The following is a 22739-nucleotide window of genomic DNA, read 5'->3' as shown; positions in this document are numbered from 1 at the left end:
ATTTAGCATGGCCGATCCACCTAGCCTGCACATCTTTGGACTGTGGGAGGAAACACACACAGCTATGGGGAGAATGTGCAAACTCCACACAGACAGTTGCCCGAGGCTGGAATTGAACTCTGATCCCTGGTGCTGTGAGGCTGCAGTGCTAACCACTGAGCCACTATGCTGCCCCAATTTTATTATTATTTTTGAGAAGATTATTACCTGAGAATCACTTCCAGGTAATCATTATTCCGTACCCAAATGTGTTGAATCACTCAGTAAGACTACTGTGTTCTCCACTCCAAAACTTAGTTCATTTTAAGAAAATATGTCAACTGCATGCAGAAGTGCTAAGGAAATTTTTTTAAAACAATTTCACATCCAGATGTCATTGTTCTGTATATATTCAGACTTCTACTTGAGTTTGTTGCTCTGTGATGGTTACTGGATATTTAGACTGGATATTAGATTCTTTAGAACATAGAACAGTACAGCACAGAACAGGCCCTTCAGCCCACAATGTTGTGCCAACCATTGATCCTCATGTATGCACCCTCAAATTTCTGTGACCATATGCATGTCCAGCAGTCTCTTAAATGACCCCAATGACCTTGCTTCCACAACTGCTGCTGACAACGCATTCCATGCTCTCACAACTCTTTGTGTTAAGAACCCGCCTCTGACATCCCCTCTATACTTTCCACCAACCAGCTTAAAACTATGACCCCTCGTGCTAGCCATTTCTGCTCTGGGAAATAGTCTCTGGCTATCAACTCTATCTATGCCTCTCATTATCTTGTATACCTCAATTAGGTCCCCTCTCCTCCTCCTTTTCTCCAATGAAAAGAGACCGAGCTCAGTCAACCTCTCTTCATAAGATCAGCCCTCCAGTCCAGGCAGCATCCTGGCAAACCTCCTCTGAACCCTCTCCAAAGCATCCACATCTTTCCTATAATAGGGCGCCCAGAACTGGACGCAGTATTCCAAGTGCGGCCTAACCAAAGTTTTATAGAGCTGCAACAAGATCTCACGACTCTTAAACTCAATCCCCCTGTTAATGAAAGCCAAAACACCATATGCTTTCTTAACAACCCTGTCCACTTGGGTGGCCATTTTAAGGGATCTATGTATCTGCACACCAAGATCCCTCTGTTCCTCCACACTGCCAAGAATCCTATCCTTAATCCTGTACTCAGCTTTCAAATTCGACCAAATGCATCACCTCGCATTTATCCAAGTTGAACTCCATCTGCCACCTCTCAGCCCATCTCTGCATCCTGTCAATGTCCCGCTGCAGCCTACAACAGCCCTCTATACTGTCAACGACGCCTCCGACCTTTGTGTCATCTGCAAACTTGCTGACCCATCCTTCAATCCCCTCATCCAAGTCATTAATAAAAATTACAAACAGTAGAGGCCCAAGGACAGAGCCCTGTGGAACCCCACTCACCACTGACTTCCAGGCAGAATATTTTCCTTCTACTACCACTCACTGTCTTCTGTTGGCCAGCCAATTCTGTATCCAATCAGCTAAGTTCCCCTGTATCCCATTCCTCCTGACCTTCTGAATGAGCCTACCCTGGGGAACCTTATCAAATGCCTTACTGAAGTCCATATACACCACATCCACAGCTCGACCCTCATCAACTTTTCTAGTCACATCCTCAAAAAACTCGATAAGGTTTGTGAGGCATGACCTACCCCTCACAAAGCCGTGTTGACTGTATTTGATCAAGCCATGCTCTTCCAGATGGTCATAAATCCTATCCCTCAGAATCCTTTCTAACACCTTGCAGACGACAGACGTGAGACTTACTGGTCTGCAATTGCCGGGGAATTCCCTATTTCCTTTCTTGAAGAGAGGAATTACATTTGCCTCTCTCCAGTCCTCAGGTACGACTCCAGTGGAGAGTGAGGATGCAAGGATCTTCGCAAGTGGCGAAGCAATTTCATTTCTTGCTTCCCGAAGCAGCCGAGGACAAATCTGGTCTGGGCCTGGCGACTTGTCAATCTTAATGTTTGACAAAATTTTCAGCACATCAGCTTCCTCTATCTCTATCCATTCCAGCATGCACACCTGCTCTTCAAAGGTTTCATTCACTACAAAGTTCGTTTCTTTCGTAAAGACAGAAGCAAAAAACTCATTAAGGGCTTCCCCTACCTCCTCAGACTCCACACACAAGTTCCCTATGCTATCCCTGATCAGCCCTACACTTTCTTTGACCATTCTCTTTTTCCTCACATAAGTGTAAAATGCCTTTGTGTTTTCCCTGATTCCTTCTGCCAAACCTTTCTCGTACCCCCTCCTGGCTCTCCTCAGACCATTTTTGAGCTCCTTCCTTGCCTGCGAGTTATCCTCTCTAGCTGAACTTGACCCTAGCTTCCTCCACCTTATGTAAGCTACTTTCTTCCTTTTCACAAGAAGCTCCACCGCTCTCGTCATCCAAGGTTCCTTTATCTTACCCCTTCTTGCGTGTCTCAGAGGGACATATTTACTCATCACTCGCAACAACTGTTCCTTAAACAGTCTCCACATGTCTATAGTTCCCTTACCATGGAACAATTGCTCCCAGTCCATGCTTCCTAACTCGTGTCTAATCGCGTCATAGTTTCCTCTTCCCCAATTAAATATCCTCCCATTTTGCCTAATCCTCTCCTCCTCCTTTGTAAATTATTTATTGATTAGTGCAATACACAAGCAACCATGGGCAAATTCACGAGCTACAGTCAGCCAGGAATGAACGAACAGTAAGATGGCACTAACCTACAATATAACCTCCATTGTATGAATCATTTGCGATATTTTTTACAGCTAGTGGAAACAAATCTCAAATATCTTTGAATCCCATGTTTTATAACTGGGAAATATTGCACCATTGACACAGAGTTAATCTCACCCCAGTAAAGATGCATTCCCCGTCATATCACTTTAAACAGACCTTTGCAAACTTTTACTATCCTCCCTGCAAACAAATGTAATAAGGCAGTACTCACTTAATTTGTTTAAAAACTTGTTGTGTAGAATAAAGATAATTTGTGCACAATCAGAGATTCAGTGATATAGAATGACTGGTCCTAATTGGATATTAATGACTCTAAAGGCAAGTCTGTTTCTTCCTCCCATTTTGCACACCTCACAGAATAAATCTCTCCCCCGCTGGATTCTCTGAAATATAAATGTTATTATATTCCTCAACAAATGCATAGTAGAGCCCAGCTGTGCAAAGAGAAGTAAGTCTGCTAGCAGTTGACTAGTTTTCCACGTGTAGTTTGATGAAAGGAAGCAACATAGCCACGTGTTACATTTGGTCTGTTTTACTCACAGACAGCAGAAAGCATATATAGCCACACAGGGACCCTTAGCAGAGACAACAGAAGATTTCTGGAGAATGCTTTGGGAGCACAACTCTACAATTGTGGTTATGTTGACCAAACTACGAGAAATGGGCAGAGTAAGTACACTTTGGATTGCACACAAACAAATTTGGATCATGCATTGTGCAAACATCTATCTCAAGTTGTACCATTTAAACTTTAATGCATCGGTGTCAAATTATGTGGTTTAATAAGGAAAAGGAAAATGCTTTTGGAATTATATGCTTCTAGTTACTAGAAATGCAAAGTAATAGCAAAACATGTTAGAAGAAAGTGTTTTAAGCAAATTCTGAAATGTGTTCTGATGAAAAGTCACTCCCATAACTTTTAAAAATCTTCCCTTTTAAAGTTCTGGCTAACCTTTTGAGCAATTCCCACACTTCTAGCTTCAACTACTTGCTGTCCCCTTGACTGAAATCTATAGAAGGTTCAATGATTCCAAATCCCTGCAAAACTTAAATGAAACATCCCGAAGTGGCTAATTGACTAATTTCACCCTCTGTGACTTCTAGTCAACCACGCAGCTTTGATTGTTTTGAGACCTCTGAAGGCACAATAACTTACCAGCACCATTCCAATTGTTTTACAGAGAATATTGGACGCATGCTCGAACACCAGGGAATCTCAAATGCTTAATGGACGAGATGAAATAATGCCTCGCAATTCACAATTATTTTTGTGTTTTTCAGGAGAAATGTCACCAATATTGGCCTGCGGAGCGATCAGCTAGGTATCAGTATTTTGTAGTAGATCCCATGGCAGAGTACAACATGCCACAGTACATTCTCAGAGAGTTCAAAGTCACAGATGCTAGGGTAAGGAATTTTTTTTTCTCCTTGTGGTAGAGCTAAAATCAGTCTTGCATCTGTTGAGTGTCTGCTTTATTAGTACCTGTGTATGGGTGGTACAGTGACTCAGTGGTTAGCACTGCTGTCTCACAGCACCAAGGACCTGGGTGCGATTCCACCCTCAGGTGACTGTCTGTCTCTGTGGATTTTGCCAATATTCCCTGTGTTTGCATGGGTGCTTCTGTTTCCTCCGACAGTCCAAAGATGTGCAGGGTAGGTGGATTGGCCATGCTATATTTTCCATAGTGTCCAAGGATGTTTCGGTTAGATGGGTTAGACATAGGAAATGCAGGGGTAGAAAAATGGGTCTGTGTGGGATGCTCTTCAGAGGGGTGATGCAAACTTGTTGGGCCAAAAGGCCTGCTTCCAAACTGTAGGAATTTTATGATTTCTATGAATATAGCAACCCGCTAAATTGTGAATTTTATTACAGTTCAGCCATCATTTTGCCACAAGGCCTACTTTTAATGCATTACCTGAACATCTGTGAAAGATTCAGCAGGTCTGGCAGCATCTGTGGAGGAGAAAACAGAGTTCACGTTTCGTGACCAGTGACCCTTCCTCTGAACTGTTCTGAGGAAGGGTCACCGGACCCGAAACATTAACTCTGTTTTCCCCCCAACACATGCTGCCAGTCCTGCTGAGCTTTTCCAGCAACTTTATTTTTGTTCCTGATTTACAGCATCCGCAGTTCTTTTGGTTTTTATATGTGAAAGATTGCAGATTGTCTGCCAATGTTGGATTGGGCAGCATGGTCAGTCCATTGTTGTGGCCTGTCTACCTGTCTGATCAGAGTATAAATGGATCAAATTTGAACATAGCAAACTTTACCAATATTGGTTACTCTCAACTCGGAATAAGAGCCGAGTGTACATTTTAAGAAAATGATAATACTATTGCAGAACAACATCGACTGTATACAATACTTAAACAATGTTGAGGCACCACATTGTAGAACAGCATTAAAAATTTATGTTCATAAAATGGGAGTCATTGCATGTATTGTGGTATAAAGGTAGTGGTAGGCAGCCAATTTAAACCAGTTCAGTCCATGTGGGAAGGTGAACCTTATAAGTGATTTAGAATATACTGAGATAGAAGATTACTCCAATTATACATAGTACAGGTCAGATCCAGTTTAATGTGTTGTGCTCATATTTTGGAGATGGTTCTTTGGAAAGGATATTATAGTATTGGAGTTGTAATGATTCAGCAGGATGACACTGGAGTGTAGGGTTGAGTACTGAGCAGAGAACTAACTTTTGTGTTTGGACATTATGAAGCTATTTGATTTGCACAGTTGACATCATATATGGATGGGCAATGACTCTTCCCATAGTAGGGAAGTGTAGAACAAAGTTTGGAAATGTTAATTCTGCAGAATTGGAAATAAATGGCTTCATTCTGAGGGTAATGAGAATGTGAAATGTGATTTTGCAGAAAGCCGTTGATGTCAAATCAAATTAATTATTTAAAAAAGACTTCAAAACATAGTTGGTAAGTAGGGCTTTAAAAGATGTGATAGACCAAATAGCCTATAACCCTTTAACTGTAGCAGATGACAACTATCTATTGAGGTAAATGTTACAACAAATCAATTGAGCAAAAATGATAAAATACACATATAACATTGAATTTGTAACAGTTTATTCATGAAAAATTCATGCTTTTACTTCCTTAGCAACTTGAGAATGGGCTGGAAGAAAGAGTGTCTTTGAATTCATAATTTATCATTCTAGTGTAAATTGACTTTGATTTGAGCTGACACACAATTTATGAGGACAACAATATAACACACAACAATTATTGTAATATTAAGGAAATGATGCCTTTCACTTGGTGTCTGGCCACTATAACATCACCTGTGTGACATCTGCAAACGAAAAGAGTAGTCTGGATAAATGCAGTCCAAATGATTTACAAATTATTAGCAATGGTCTTGTGACAAATATGACGATTATTCAACTGCAAGTGTTCCACAAAGACTGGGCAAGAAGTGGTTGCACTGATTTTATCTTATTCGTATTATTTGAAAGCAGTGTTAGCCTCAGGTTTTAGCCTCTAAATTTATTTCCCGACTGATATTCTTGGTCGGACACATAATGCTGGCTAATTGTCTGATAAATATTGCTGAGCTTGAAATCCATGACAACGACTGTTTTTATCATGTATTACGAATGTTGTAGTTTTTCATTCTCAATTTTATCAACATAAGCTTTCAGTCAACTCTTTCAGACTTTATATCAGCAAGAAGTTAATGTTTGTTCTTATTAAATGGCTATATATTGTGAATAGAAAGCTCCACACAAAGCAGTCAGAAGATTAGCAAGTCAAGAAAAACAGCCTTTGGAGCATTGGATCTGAGTGAATTATGACATGAATTTAGAAGCAGTCTCAGATTTATTGACATTAGTGCATTACTTCAAATTGTCAAGTCTGCAGTTCAATCTTCAAGGCTGTTTTTTCTGTTAACTGGTATGGAAAAGCATAAAATAAATGGACCGCAAGCACTGCTCCGACCATTACATTATGTGCGCTGCAGTTTGTTCAGTTTATTCTGATTCTTCAGAGAAATTAATGAGGTGTGATTCATTGTTTCAGTCCTGCTTTTCTTTCTCTTTTTCAATGGGGACAAAACAGGATGGTCAGTCACGCACAGTAAGGCAGTTCCAGTTTACTGACTGGCCAGAGCAAGGAGTGCCAAAGTCTGGCGAAGGTTTTATTGATTTCATAGGCCAAGTGCACAAGACAAAAGAGCAATTTGGGCAGGACGGACCCATCAGCGTTCACTGCAGGTGAGTAATCGCTCCAGTGAATTGCGTCTTGCTCACTGAAGGAAGAGGGATAGTTAAAAGTAAAGGTGACTCTCTGATCACGTGTTCTGTAAAGTAGGCTTGGTAGCATAGGGAATACTGAAGGCACTGCACGGGTGAATTTCAATCAACCGCACAAAGGAGTTCTGAGGTGGTACAGGTTCAACAATTCATTATCAACTTATAAAGCAGAATCACAGGGACTGTATGAAATGGAAAATGCTTCTTACACCTGCAAAGCCTTCACATCGCAAACTGGTTCGTGACTTTTGATAGCCCTTGGATAAATCACAATAGATGCTTTGAAATGTCTCTCTGCTTCAGTTCTGGGTGAAATGTGCATTAAACAAAACGAGAATAAAGAAATCAGAATCCAACTGATGGAGAAAGGCATTTGGTGCAGAATTTTCATATCATCACATGCTCAACAGTCCTTTTCATAGCATGTAAATTTTAAACTACATGTTGAAATGTTCTGGAGCTATTTTTTGTCATTGTGAATTTTTTGGTTGAATTATACCTCATTAGAGCAATGTAAATCCTGTAATTTTAAAGACAGGAGTAAATTTTAACCTATTCATATTACACACTTCTCTTCCAGTAGCACTGCTCCACATTTTTCTTCACAGATGCTGCCAGGCCTGCTGAGCTTTTCCAGCAATTTCTGTTTTTGTTCCTGATTTGCAGCATCCACAGTTCTTCCAGTTTTAATCTTGTCTTTCTATACTATTTATGAATGTTTTAGCCATAAGCCTTGAAGTTGGATTTGAACCAGAAAATTCAGGCTCAGCAGTAGGAGTGCAACCCACTGAGTGACAAGACCTCCTTTACGCTGTTTAACTAACCCATGAAACAAATTATCTCAATTAACCAATGACAGTGCCTCAGAAGGGCAGTTATTCAAAGGAAACTTATTGAAATCAGAGTGTGTTTTTTGGGGAGATGAAGCTCTGCAGCTCCCAAGGTGCCCAACAGCTGAAAAAAGCCTCCAATGCACTAGTACACTACCCATGCTCCAATTCTACGGCCAAGCAGGTGTGGGCAAAACCACAGAAGAGAGGCAGTGTAACAATTGTCTCCATGAACTTTTGCCTGGGTCTGTTAATGACCACCTTTTCTAAGCCCAAGCATTGATCAACAAGGAGGTCCTCCACTCTCACTGCTCTCCAATAATACTGGTTCACCAAAGCTCAGAAGTGGGTGGAAAGTAGCTTTAACTTGGAAAGATGAGGTTAGATCTTCTTGAGCTCTCCATCAGACGTCAGGCTCATCCAACAGTACCACAACATCCACCAGTGATAGAGCAAAGAGGCAGTTCTCAAGTCCACCCCAGCAGGTACAACGATGTTGCCCAGTGTTGTTTTCACAGTCTGATTTACAAAGGCCATCTGTCCAACGAGAACTCTCCTAGTGAGCTGCTATGGCAATGTACCTTTCATTTGTGCATGTTGTAGAGTGTTGTTTTTGAGGAAATGAAGCACTGCAGCCCCCGAGGTGCCCAGCAGCTGAGGAAAGCCTCAAATGTACTAGTCCACAACCCATACTCCATCTCCAGGGCGTGCGTGATCTATGAGTAGTTTCTTTTCATTACACTTATAATGTCATGGAGTCATACAGCAAGGAAACTGACCCTTCAGTCCACATCGACTGGGTATTCTAAACTGAACTAGTCCCAGTTGCTTGAATTTAACCCATATCCGTCTAAACTTTTCCTATGCGCATACCTGTCCAAATGCATTGTAGTTGTTCCCATCTATACGGCTTCCTCTGGCAGCTCATTCTGTACAGGCACCACCTTCTGTGTGAAAAAGTTGCCCTTCAGGTCCCTTTTAAATCTTTCCCCTTTCACTTTAAACCTATGCCGTCTGGTTTTGGATTCCCCTACCCTTGGAAAACAACCTTGGCCAGTTACCTTGTTAATGCCCCTCATGATTTTATAAACATCTGTAAGGTCATCTTGTCAGCCTCCAACACTTCAGGGGAAAAATGTTCCAGCTTACTCAGCCTCTCCTTACAACTCAAACCCTCCAGTCCCAGAGACATCCTTGTAAACACTTATTTTTTCTGCAGTCTTTTAGTTTAACAACATCCTTCTGGCCATGAATCTCTCCCATCTTAATACCTGCCATTGGCAGATATTGGAAGAACTCAAAAGTTGATGTTCATTCTGCTCGGTCATGTCAGTTCCTTTGCTATCAAACCCTGGAGTAGGACTTGAAGCCAGAGCTTTTGACTCAGATAGGGTGTTACTACTGCGCTGCAAGACCTTGTTTTGGTCTATAGACCATCATCCAATAAAGTGAAAACTTAACAGAGCCCCTGACTCCCACTCAATCTTGCCCAGAATCTTGAAGTTATGGAAAAAAGGTTAGTCTTCCTTTCACAAAAGAAAGCCTATCTATAACCTTAATTTGCCTTTTCATTTTTACTCCAGTCAGGATTGAAAATGCGTTCTAGTATGGTCCTTACCTATTCACTTCATCTCAGTAAAACCGAAACTGATCTGTTTCACAGATGAAGAATTTAAACAGTGGAAGACGTATCTTTTGTCATATGTTATTATCAAACATAATTGTTCTTTTATTATTAAGAGAGTTGGGTGAAAGATGAAAGACTATTGTGCAAGCATTAATCAGAATTTAAAAAAAGAACAAGTCAAGAATGGATAAGTCAGAAGTTAATTTTTATCTACTGCCATCTCCAGGTTCTTTACCTGTAAGAAAAGGGAGAGGAATGCATGGGGCTTAATTTTCCCAAATCAAGTTGTCCCAATTTTAGGGCCAAAAGTGGTAATAAACTAGCATGGATTGAGGTGGAGCCTTAAGCAGGATAGTGTCAGAGGAGGCCATTGAAGAGGCCCATTCACCCACTAACAGCAACGGCATATCTCACAGATTATGTATTGCCAGGCAGTGTATCGAGTATAATATGGGTGCATATGAATTTGTCCACTTGGGGAGAATAGAAAATCAGTTTACTACTTAAATGGAGAGAGATTACAGTACTCAGTTGTACAGAAAGATCTACGTGCTGGTACATGAATCATATCAAGTTAATATGCAAGTACAGCAAAGATTGTAAAGGCAAATGAATGTTGTCAGTTGTTGCAAGAGAATGGAATTAAGCAGGGAAAAAGTTTTAGTGCAGCTATGCAGGGCATTAGTGTGATTACATTTCAAACAAAGTCTGGTCTTGGTCCCCTTATTTAAAAATATACATTTGCTTTAGCGTAAACTTATTGACATTTACAACATAGAAGGAGACCATTAGACTCACCATTCCTGTACCAGTCAACAAAGATATGACTACATGAATCCTATTTTCCAGCTGCAGGCTGTGCAACACAAGTGAATATCTGAGCACTGCTTAAATTTGAAAGGTGATTCTGACTGAACCATCCTTACAGGCAGTGCATTTCAAATTCCAATAATGCTCTGAATGAAAAGGTTTTTCCTGAACCCTCCATTAGCTTTCTATCTCTTGGCTATTGACCCTTTAGTAATAGAAAATGTGCCTTTGTATCCACCCTATCTATACCCCTCATAATTTTATCTATTCTACCACATCCCAGTCAACCTCCGTTACTCCAAGGAAAACAATCCCAGCCTATTCAATCTTTCTTCATATATCAGATCTGCAGGTCAGACTGGACCATGTTAATCGCCTTTGCACTGTCTCTCGTGTAATCACGTCTTTCCTGTAATATGATGACTGAAAAGAACACAGTATTCCCATTTAGGCCTCATCAGACTTTTGTGTAGTTTCAGTATAACCTCCTTGTTCTTGTATTCTATGCCTCAACTAATAAAGGCAAGCTTTTCATAACCCTTTTTAACCAATTTTAAGCATGCCCAGTTACCTTTAGGAATCTGTGGATTTGTACACCAGAGTCACTTGAACTTCAATACTTTACAGATCCTACCATTCAAAGTTAACCCTTCATGTTGTTATCTGTCCCCAAGTGCATTACTTCACACTTTTCCAGATTTTGAAATGTTCACTTTACTCAGTCCTGGGTTGAGGGGCTTATGAAGAAAGTTTAAACTGTCTATATTCATTGGAGCTTTCTAAGATGGCAGGTGATCTTCATGAATCATAGAAGATCTTGAGGAAACTGAATTTTTCCACTTTGGGGCAACAAAACTAAGGAAGATAATTAAGGAGTAAGAGGTCTCCTTTTTCAACCAGTGAGATTTTTTTTGCCCTCTCAGGGTCATTAGAATGTGGGATTCTCTTCCCCAGCAGAGATTGGAGGCTGGCTCTTTAATGAAACTCATCCTTGAATAAATTTCAAGTTTTTTTTATAGACAAGGGAATTGAGGATTATGGAGATCCAGGGAGAAACAGGAAAATGGAGTTGAGACCACAGCCAGTTCAGCTGTGATCTTATTGGATGCTGGAGCAGGCACGAAGTGCCCAATGCCCCACTCCTCCTCCTCTGTACCTTGGGCCTGCAGATTGACAGTGCCAGCTTGGTAGTTCACTGCTACTTAGGCTGCAAGAAGAGGAGGACTCTCCCATATTTTGTTGTTCTCTAAGACTAGCTAAGTTCATGTATGCATTGTGCAGAGCCCAGACATATAGACTCTGGTGATTGGAAAAGTAAATGTGCCAATGAGGGATGAGGGCAGACATAGAGTTATAGAGTTATACAGCACGGAAACATACCCTTTGTTCAAAATTGTCCATACTTCCTAAATAAATCTAGTCCCATTTGCCGCCATTTGATCCATATCCCTCTAATTCCTTCTTATTCATACACCCATCCAGATGCCTTTTAAATGTTGTAATTGTACCGGCCTCCTCCACTTCCCCTGGCAGCTCATTCCATCCATGCACAACCTTCTGCGTGAAAAGGTTGCCCGTAGACCCCTTTTAAATCATTCCCCTCTCACCTTAAACCAATGCCCTCCAGTTTTGGGCTCTTCCATCCAAAGGAGAAGATCTCCTCTATTCACATTACTCATGCCCCTCATGATTTTTAAAACCTCTATAAGGTCACCCCTCAGCCTCTGGCACTCTAGAGAGATTAGCCACAGCCTATTCAGCCTCTCTCTGTAGCTCATACTCTCCAACCCTGGCAGGTAAGTTAGTGAGACACAATTTCCCATGCTCAAAGCCGAACTGATTCTCCCTGATCAGCCCTTGCCTTTCCAAATACATGAAAACCCTGTCACTTGGAATTCCTTCCAACAACTACCCAACAACCAATGTTAGGATCACTTGTCTCTAGTTCCCTGGCTTTATCTTACCATATTCTTAAACAGTGGCACAACGTTAGCCAACCTTCCGGCATCTCACCCATGGCTATCAATGAAACAAATATCTCAACAAGGGGGCCAGCAATCACTTCCCTAGCTTCCCACAGAGTTCCAGGGTAAACCTGATCTGGTCCTGGGCATTTATCCAGTTTTATGTATTTTAAGCCATCCAGCACCACCACCTCTGTAATGTGGACGTTTTTCAAGATGTTACTGTTTATTTTCCTACGCCCTCTATCTTCCATATCCTTCTCCACAGTAAACACTGATGCGAATAATCGTTTAGTATCTTCCCCCCACCCCCCACCCCCAAACGTCTCCTGCAGTTCCAAACATAGGCGGCCTTGCTGATCTTTAAAGGGACCTATTCTCTCCCTAGTTACCTTTTGTTCTGAATGTAATTATAAAATCCCTTCGGATTCTCCTTAACCCTATTTACCAAAGCCAACGCAGGTCCCCCTTTTGCCCTCCTGATTTCCCTTTTAAGTATGCTCCTTCTGCCTTTACACTATCCTAGGGTTTCACTCAATCCTTGCTCTCTAACCGGATGTATGCTTCCTTCTTTTTCTTAACCAAAGCTTAATTTTCTCTAGTCATCCAGTATTTCGTACTCCTCCCAGCCATGCCCTTCACCGTAACAGGAACATACTGTCTCTTGTCTCTCATTATCTCATTTCTGAAGGCTTCACATTGTCTAGCTGTCCCTTTACCTGCAAACATCCACCTCCAATCAACTTTTGAAAGTTTGTGCCTAATATATCAAAATTGCCTTTTTTGAAACTAATAGATTTATGGTCACTGGCCCCAGAGTGTTCCCCCACCGATACCTCAGTCACCTTCCCTGCCTTATTTCCCAAGAGTAGATCAGGTTTTGCACCTTCTCTAGTCGGTACATCCACGCTCTGAATCAGAACATTTACTGCTACACACTTAACAAATTCCTGTCCATCCAAGCCCTTAACACTGTAGCAGCCCCAGTCAATGTTTGGAAAATTAAAACCCCTACCATTATTCTTACAGATAACTGAAATCTCCTTACAAGTTTGTTTCTCAATTTCCTGCTGACTACTGGGAACACTGTAGTATAATGCCAATAAGGTGATCATTGCTTTCTTATTTCTCAATTTCACCCAAATAATTTGCCTGGACATATTCCCAGGAATATCCTCCCTAAGTACAGCTGTAATGTTAACACTAATCCTCTCTTGCCCCCTCCCCTTTTTTATTCTTGCTATCGCATCTGCACCCTGAAATATTCAGCTGCCAGTCCTGTCCATCCCTGAGCCACGTCTCTCTAATTACTATGATATCCCAGTCCCATGTTCTCAACCGTGCCCCAAGTTCATCTGCCTTACCTGTTAGGACTCTTCCCTTGAAATTAATGTAGTTTAATTTATCAGTCCAACCTCATTCACTGTTTTTCTCCTGCCTCCCCTGACTATTTGACTTGCTCGTTTACCCAGCTGTACCAGTCTGAGACTGATGTCTTTCCTCACCATCTTCTGTGGGTCCTCCCACCCCAATTGCTTACTAGTTTAAATACTTCCAAGCAGCTCTAGCATATTTCCCCACCAGTATGTTAGTTCTCTTCCAATTCTGGTGCAATCCGTCCTCCTTGTACAGGTTACTTCTACTCCAGAAGAAATTAAAGAAGGTCTCTTCAAACCTGGAAATTCTTTTCATATTGTTTGTGATTATCAAACTCCAATAGAAAATGTAGCTAACAAAGATCACATTGATTCGTGTGTACTTTTACTGCACAGCTCATCCTACCACTTTTACAGCAATATTGAAATGTGTTTGCAATGGAATGGATTCACTTTGTTATTGAAGCACGTCAAATAGAACCATTCAGATTACAGCAATTAAAGATGAACACTGTCAAATAAGTTAGCCATGTTTTAAATAACTAAGTACCCAAGATACGTCACTGGCTGTTTGTGAAATGTTTACAAAACCCTGACTGTCTGATGTGCAATTAAGGTTTGCAGTAGCAGAAACATTCAGAAACACTGGCGGTCATATTATACTTAATAGTTGTTTAATATGTGGGAAACTGTTACCAGTGCAGTTTCTCAGCTACATGATTATCATTTACTTAATGTTCTTTTGCTCCCCATAGTGCTGGTGTTGGGAGGACTGGTGTTTTCATAACACTAAGTATTGTGTTGGAAAGAATGAGGTATGAGGGAGTTGTGGATATCTTTCAGACTGTCAAGATGCTAAGAACACAGCGGCCAGCTATGGTGCAGACAGAGGTAAGCAGATAGTTTTTTTTAAAATTCAATGCTACTGTATTCTAATTTCTATAAGCTGTCCACTTAAACAACTTCCATTCATAATAGCTGAAACGTGTCTGATCACAATACTTTATGGTGGATGAGAAAAATTGTTGTTCACTGAGGTACACAAAGCCATTTGTGAATGAGATATGAAAGAAAAAACTACTTTTTTATTTTGTGAGATGATCATCCTTCTGCCATTGTTCAAGAAAAGAAGAGGCCTATAAACCCCAGTGAAATTAGCTCTTTACCGCCATCATTTTTAGTGAATTCAAGCAATTATATTTGGGGTTCCAAATGGTTTCACACATTCTCTACTGCTGGAGGCTAGTCCCAGGTATCACACAATATTGATGTGACTGTTGTGTCAGAGATTAAAGGAATGCCAACTTTTGAGTTTCCATTTTGATACAGCAAGTCAGCCCGTGCTGTGAACTGAATTAACTAACAGGTAATGATCGCTGTGCTCCTTGCATGCAGCTTGCATTGACCTAGGCACAGGACAGGGCTGCACCTACCCAGCTGCAAAATGGTTTGAGGAATGGAATAAGTGGACAGAGAAAGTAGAATTATGTGCGTGGAAATCCAATTGAATGACAAAAATCATTTGAAGTGAAAAGATGCACCTAAATATTCAAGATCAATTAGAAAGCCCATCAGTTCAACTAAATGCTGAACAGAATGGAAAACCTAAGGTGGCTGAAATTATTCTGTTTTGTATTTGTTTGCAAATTCTTGAGCATAGCTAAATCTGAGCAACCCACCTTAAGCAAGATCAACAGATTAAGTTGTACCACTTAACAGGTACTCTGAGTAGCAATCGATGTATATTAGCGCTTTCATCAGCTGCTTCATGCTTCCACATTTCCATTGTGCTGGCATCAAGTGTGCACAGCATTAGTGGAAACTGCAAACTCACCTTCAGTTATTTTCTTGGGTGATGCCCAGGGGATTCACTGAGCTGAGCTAAAGGGGGAGAGACAGCTTATGAAGAGAACAAGCTTCAGTTGTGAAGGTAGATTTGACAAGTTGGGACTATTTTCATTTGAGAAAGAAGTTTGAGAGGAGATTTGATTGAAGAAGTTAGAATCTTGTAGAGACTTTGAGCAGAGTAGATAGGGATAATTGTGAAAGGATACAATGCAAGAGCGCATACCTTTGAAATAAAAGGCAAAAGAAGCAAAACAATATCAAAACAAAACTTGTTCATTTCAGAACTGGAATGCATTACCTATGAGTATGGTGGAGACAGGTTCAATTGAGGCCTTCAAAGAGAATTAGAGTATGAATCTGGAGAGAACTAAAATTTTGGGTTATGAGAAGAAAGTAAGAGAGTACCATTAGTTCCGAAAGGTGGAACAGACAATGAGTCGAGTGACCTCCTGTTGACCTATTAAAATCCTGTGGTTTCTGTAACATGATTCAACTATCATAAGTGAAGAGTATGCTTTTGATCTTTTCTTGTGGAAGTACGTGGCATTGAAGATATTTAAGCTAATATGTTTAATATAGACATATTTACCTCTGAACAAACAAAATGGAACAAGGCTTCCAACTCCACTCTGAGGAATTCCCAAGATTTCAACTCTTCAACTGTCCCACCCTCTGAAAATTTCTCACCCAATGCTCATTCTTGACATCTACCTCCTTCCAAGAGCCATTAAAAAAAATGGAGAGATTTGTGGTTCCAGATGGAATGTTTTTGTGATGTTTGAGATGTTATGGTTGCTAACCCGGCCAACATTTATTGCCCAATCCAACTCAGCTGGAGAAGATGATGATGTGAACTGCCTTCTTGAATCTTTGCCATCCATGCTGCTGGGGAGAGAATTCCTGAATTTTGATCCAGGGACACAGCAATATAGTTCCAAACCAGCATGCTGAGTAGCTTGGAGGAGAACTTGCAGGTGATGGTGTTCCCGTGTACCTATAACCCGTCACTTCTGGATTATGGTGGTTGTAAATTTGGAAGGTGTCGACTGAGAGGTTTTGATGAGTTATTGCAATATATCTTGTCGGTGGTACACCCTGATGTCACAGTGTGTCAATGATAAATTAATGCTGAAGGTGCTGTATTTGGTGTCAGTCAGCAGGCCACTTTGACCTAGTTGAAGTTGAGCTTCTTGAGTGTTCTTGTAGCTACACTCGTGTAAAAACTGGGAAGTATTCTGTCAGACCCTTGACTGGTGCTTCGTTGCAGACAGGTTTTGGGGAATTAGTTCCTGAAGAATTCCTAATACCCTCCTGCTACGTTGTAAATGGGGGACTCTTCACCTGGTCAATAATCTACATGTAAATTACACGTGGTTCTGAAGCATGGAAAATTGGTCATCAACCTGTACACTATCACGATGGACCCTGCTCGACAGGATCTGGAAGAACCATTCCAGTACTGGAGCTAGTTTGACACACTAGCTGCAGGGATCTTCACGTTCTGTTTTATCATCAGAAATGTAACGTTCTACTGGGAATTTTCTTTGCAGAGCTCCAGATCAAGGTTCCATGTGTGACTAGCACAATTTGAATGGTGCATCTGAGGTGCGTGAGCACTTTCCTAGCATACCCAGTCTGATTCTCTTCCTCACATCAGCAGGTGTGTCCATTGCTGCTGCAAAATACTCACAGTCGCAACTAGGAAATGTGGTACCAGCTTAAGAAACACAGTTGGTGATGCTCAACAGATTTTTTTTTAAATTTGCTTATTCTACAAGTCTGAAATGATGGTTAATTGTAGTTACAGTTTGGCAGGTGTATTCGTTATGAAGGTAATTTAAGTAGTATTGTGCATTTGGGATATAGTGTTATTTACTTTTGAGTGAAGTATGAAAAATGACAGTTGTTGAACTAAGAATTTTTTGAATTGAAATTGGACAATGCAATTTATTGGCCTGAATAATGATTCCAGGTTTCCATCGATAATTACAATGATGCGTTCTACAAACCTAACTGCTGCATTTTGCCATTTTCTGTCAGTAAAAGACATTGAAGCTACTTTTAGTCAGTCTTTGGCAATTCACTTTGCAGGCTTTATGTTTACATAAAACATAAATTTTCACTTTCCATTCTTCACTGACAAACATGCCGCAACACACATAGCATTTTAGGAATATTCCTGCCATTTAAAAAGAAAAAGGTTGACCTGGATAGACTCATAAAGGGAGTAAGTTAGTTGGACCAGAACAGAGCAGCTTCTTTTGTTCTATGTATGTTTGACAAGTTGAAATTCTGCTGCATTTTCAGATCCAGGTATTGTCTTTTCCTTGGTAGTTCCAATAACTTGCATGTCATGCTCCAGTTGCAAGAATGGAGATACCACAGCCTAGCTTTAGTCCCTCATTCCCAAACAAACTAAATTAAAGAGTGCAATTCACACAGGATCCTTGTGTTTGAGGGAAGGATTACATACCTAATCTTAATGGCCAGGAATGCTTCATCTGCTGCCAAAAGGGACACTTTTTACAGAGTCTGTATAAAAGCTGGGAAATCACATCCCACCGAGAAATAAATAGGTGTAACAAGGCATCTATGGTCCAACTATTAATTCTAAAGATGCTAACCCAACTTTATGTATTTCATATTCACAATTCTATAAAAACAACTAACACAATATACCAAAATAAAGGTGATTTTGATTCAAAAAAGCCAGTTTTTTAAATGACTTATTTCTATTGTTGTTCCCCTAGAGATTTGTCCCTTCACTGTCCCTGATAATCCAATTTACTTCAATTTTATTAAGAGCTCATAGGTCTCAAATTCCTATGTCAACTTAAGACAAAACGGCCAAATGCCAGAAATCTCAGTCACCCAAGCATGACAGTTGAGGATAGATCTGATGACTTCATATTTCCCACTTAACCTCTTTATACCACAACACTTCACCCAAGAGTACAATAACATAGGCCATGTGCTGTCATGCTGCAAAGAAGTGGAACGTAAAATGAGCTTGATAAAAACTCTTAATCAACTACCCAGTGTATATTTGAAACCATTTTATTTGAAATGATAGGATCAAAAACAATAATGCAGAGGAGTTTTGATACATACACAGGACGCCATTTGTGCAGTCTGTATTCTTGAAGTGCTCATCTGAAATTCACCTGTGATTTTTCTTGGAGATGCTTGCCTGTTATCTCTAAATGCCTCTGAAATAGGAAGGAGGAATTTAATACAGATGTGAAGAGGTTTCCATTGTTTCATAGCCTGGTCAGAATGCAAATAAAGAATTCCAATCAACCATGAGCATTTTAGTGAGTAACTCACTGAAGCACTCAGAGTTCAGCTGTGATCCACAGACAGCCGCAGTATTTAAGCTGAAAAGTCCCAGAGTTCAATGGTGTTTTACAGTGCACTTTTTAAAAATAATTACTGGTGACAATTAATTGAATGAGAAAGGGAAATGAGTGTCTTTCTTCCAATGCCAAAGGCTAAAGTTTGTGGAACTGCTTGCTTTCAGAGGTGGAAACCTTGTGAATTGCATGGTATTCTTGTAATGCTGATAGCTCAGAGCAGTCATTCAGTCCACAGAACTGCACGTTTTGAGCCAGAGTGCACTCGCTTATGTGAAACTTGAAATTTAGCTGCATCATTTACTGTACTTTGCACTGTTTTATTGGAAGTTAATTTTCTCATGTGTCTCTGCAGGATCAGTATCAATTCTGTTATCGAGCTGCACTGGAGTACCTTGGAAGCTTCGATCACTATGCAACATAAAACCTGATCCACCGTGGATTTACAGTAGGCTGTCTAAGATCCAGAAAGCCTCTTCTGAGCCATACAATGTGCTTGAGAAGTACTACTTACTCCTAGCTCAAGATAAATTAGTTGGGACGGGGGGGGCGGGGAATTAAAAAAAATTATTCCAGGTGGACCAAGAATTGGCAGTTTAATAACCTAATTGAAATGAAGAGGAGAATCCTTTCTGATGTGACATCAAAAGGATTTTTCACATAACTCAAGCATTCAACTTTGACTGAAGTGAGAATAAAAACCTGTTCTGGAAGACAATGATTGTGTAAGGGATTACCACAGAACTGTGAAAGATGGATTGCAAAGCTGAATCTTGAGTACTGTACCTACAAAAGAATGAAAAATGTTATGAAAAGGCCAGTTCCTGATTTGAGAAACTAGTTGGACATGTTTGCTTCAACATCACCCCTTACCACCATTTGCTCATACTGATTATTAAGAGGGAGGGAATGTTGAAATTACTGATTTAGTTTTTTAGTACTGTAATATACTGCTGCCCTGTGCTTCATTTTTAACTGTGTAAACTTCTTTCCCTTTTTTTAACAAAAGTTTATCATTCAATGAAGTGAATTTAAGAAGTTGCTTATTTGTTCATATTTTTTTCCAGACTGTAGTTTTTTTTTAAGCTGTAGAAATTATGTATGTATCTGGCTGTAGAAATGGACATAATTTGAATTTTTCAATGCACATTTTTGTGCAGCCCTTTTTATTTATCTTATCCCGTAATGGTCTGATTGAGTTTTTCATTTCAGTGGGAGTTACCCGTAGCAGTCAGAGAACAAATAAATCAACAAAATAACAAAGTTAAGTAAAAACAAGGGCCTTTAAGGAATCAACAGGGAGGCGCAAAGTATAAAGCTGCTGCTACTGAATTCCTCAGATCTTCCGTATCAAGAATTTTAAGATGTGGTTGAAATGCTTGCCAAATATGTTACTAGCAACCTCCATCTGAATAATAATTAGTTATCTAGGTTTTCCGTCATGAGGTGGTGAGAAGTCAGTGTTTACTGGAGTGCACATCAATGAATTCAGTAACTCATGTTAATAGGTTCTTATGGTGTCCTGAAACACATTCTTCCATGTGCGCAATAAAATGCATAATATGTATAAAAAAAGTCTGAAACATCTTAGTGTGGGAAGTGTTTATTTTGTTTCTATGCTTTATATACAAACGTGCTACGTCTGACATTAAATACAAATACATGAAATGATCACAGGGTAGAAATAAAGCCGGGTTAAATTCAATGTTTACTTTCTTTAAGAGGAAGGAAATTTAGGGTGGGGTCTAGATTGGAAGATCAGTTTAATTGAAGATATTCCATAGTTTCTGTAAGAATATGAGTTCCATTTTGCTGTTGACTACGGTTTAATTTTCCAGACAATATGCAAAGTCACTTGAGTAACATTGCTAATCAGATGTTTGAGTGAATTTTATGCAAAGGGAAAGTGTTACTCCAAAGCTGGGAAAATATTACAATTTGGAATGAAGAATTATCAACCTGTAGGACGTAACTAAGGGGCTTCAGAATGACTGAAACTGCATATCCTTAATGTTTACTGTAGGTACCAGTCCAGAACATGCAGTGACAGAGTGCCCTGGCAATAAAAGGAAGCCTGACTTAAGCAGCTCCAAACAACTTCAACATGATGCTTATATTAGAAATAGAATATGCTCAGACTAAACAGGGGAGTGTTAAAAATCGCACTCCTGAGATTATCTTTCCCTTTGTTACTTCAAACTATTTTATGTCCATTTTTCATTTTTTTTAAAAATTTCTTAACTGATGCACTTGGGTGTATTCCATTTCTTTCATTATGATCATCATTTATCAATAAATGTATATGTAACAGATGGCCATATTAATTGCATAGTAGAGGTGAATTATGTACAAATAGAAGTGATGGTGTAGTGAATAAGCCATTGGGTGAGTAATCCAGAGTCCCACACTATTGTTTTGGGGATATGCACTTGAATCCAACCTTGTCTACTGGTCAAATTTGAATTCAGTAAAAATCTGAAACTGAAAGCTAACCTAGTTTTGAGCATGTAACCACTGTTGTAAATGCTCATCTGGTTCCAATCCCTGATATCTTTGAGGGAAGAAAATATGCCATCCTTATCTGACCTGGTCTAACCTTCATCGACTAAAGGCCCACACTAATGTGATTGATTTTTAACTGCCCGCCAAAATAATCCTGGCAAGCCATTCATTTCAAGGCAATTAGGGATGGACAACAAATACTGGTCTTGTTCACAATGCCCTTATCCTGTGAATGAAATAAAAAAGTGAGTAAATGATCAGCATCAGGGAGACTACTGTCAGATAATGTACCCCAGCTGTTTCATCTGAACATTGGACATAAACAATTTTTAATGAATATATCCTTGATACAGCAACTTTTGGAAACCGTGATGCAGGACAATTAGTCCTGTTAACTTGTGCTGCAGGGTATATGCAGTTACAGCAGTAGTAAAGTAGACAATGAGTTGGAAGAATATCAAGACTTCAGTTTGGAGAATAGCCAGTCTATGAGGCCAGTCATCCTTTTCTTAAGTTTTAATTTTTTTTGCGTGACCTTCAACTGTCAAAAACTGTATTGGAAATCATGCAAAAGCACTTTTTTCTCAAATAAGAATGCTGACAGAAGGCTACCTCAGAATAGAGTTGGAGCTACAAGACTTGATATCATCTTGTTGCATCTCTTCATATGATGTTATATTAACAATCCATTTGTTCCTATAAAAGGCCCGAAACGTCAGCTTTTGTGCTCCTGAGATGCTGCTTGGCCTGCTGTGTTCATCCAGCCTCACATTGTATTACCCTCATTGAGAACTGCCAGCTTCACCTCAATCAGTGTTGTGGCCAATTGCTGACGTTACCAAGTATAACTGTTCATATCTCCATTCAGTTAATAGTTGTTCTTTAAAAGTAAGGTACCTGTTTTGTACCAAGAGCTATTTGTCAGACCTTTCAAACTTGCTGACTGAGAAAATTTCCCTTTGAGGTTCTATTCGGAATGTATTTCTTTTTGCCCAGCGCTAATAAAGAAAATGTTGAAATATTTAAAATGGAAATCAAATTGTAGGTGCCAGAGGAATCTACAATAAAAGGAGTAAGCTGTCAAGAATGCCCACTGTATTTGTTGATTTACTAACTTAGCTTCTCATTGATGTGTGTTCCTGTTTGCACTTGCACTCTCCCATTCCAGTATCACTGTTTTATTAAAATCTCCAGTTCTGCAAATTCCTCTGCAATTTGCAGATTGATAAGTTGTTCTCTCCCTTAAAGCTGACAAGGTGCTATAATTATTTAACCTTAATTCTACGTAGGCAATACATGCATATATAATATTTTGATTAGTTGGATTTAAATAGGTAACATTTGTGGAAAACAAGTATATTTTAATTTAGCTAATCTTATGCAGATT

At 39.8% G+C, this 22739-nt stretch overlaps 1 protein-coding gene across 49 annotated transcripts in view; it reads left to right on the top strand.

Moving 5' to 3' along the window:
- Positions 1 to 22439, top strand: part of LOC125450923 (receptor-type tyrosine-protein phosphatase delta) — a 2532553-nt gene extending 2510114 nt beyond the window's left edge. For all 49 annotated transcript variants that reach the window (XM_059644541.1, XM_059644540.1, XM_048527343.2 and 46 more), the window contains 5 exons: positions 3311 to 3437; positions 4050 to 4175; positions 6849 to 7003; positions 14405 to 14540; positions 19206 to 22439. In XM_059644541.1, coding sequence (XP_059500524.1) covers positions 3311 to 3437; positions 4050 to 4175; positions 6849 to 7003; positions 14405 to 14540; positions 19206 to 19274 — 613 coding nt within the window. In that variant the 3' untranslated portion in view covers positions 19275 to 22439. The remainder of the gene's footprint in view (positions 1 to 3310; positions 3438 to 4049; positions 4176 to 6848; positions 7004 to 14404; positions 14541 to 19205) is intronic.
- The last annotated feature ends 300 nt before the right edge of the window (positions 22440 to 22739 follow it).

Source organism: Stegostoma tigrinum, chromosome 3, assembly GCF_030684315.1.
Source record: "Stegostoma tigrinum isolate sSteTig4 chromosome 3, sSteTig4.hap1, whole genome shotgun sequence".
Lineage (NCBI taxonomy): Eukaryota > Metazoa > Chordata > Chondrichthyes > Orectolobiformes > Stegostomatidae > Stegostoma > Stegostoma tigrinum.
The sequence above is the reverse complement of the archived record's forward strand: the minus strand, read 5'-3'. Positions and strand labels throughout refer to the sequence as shown.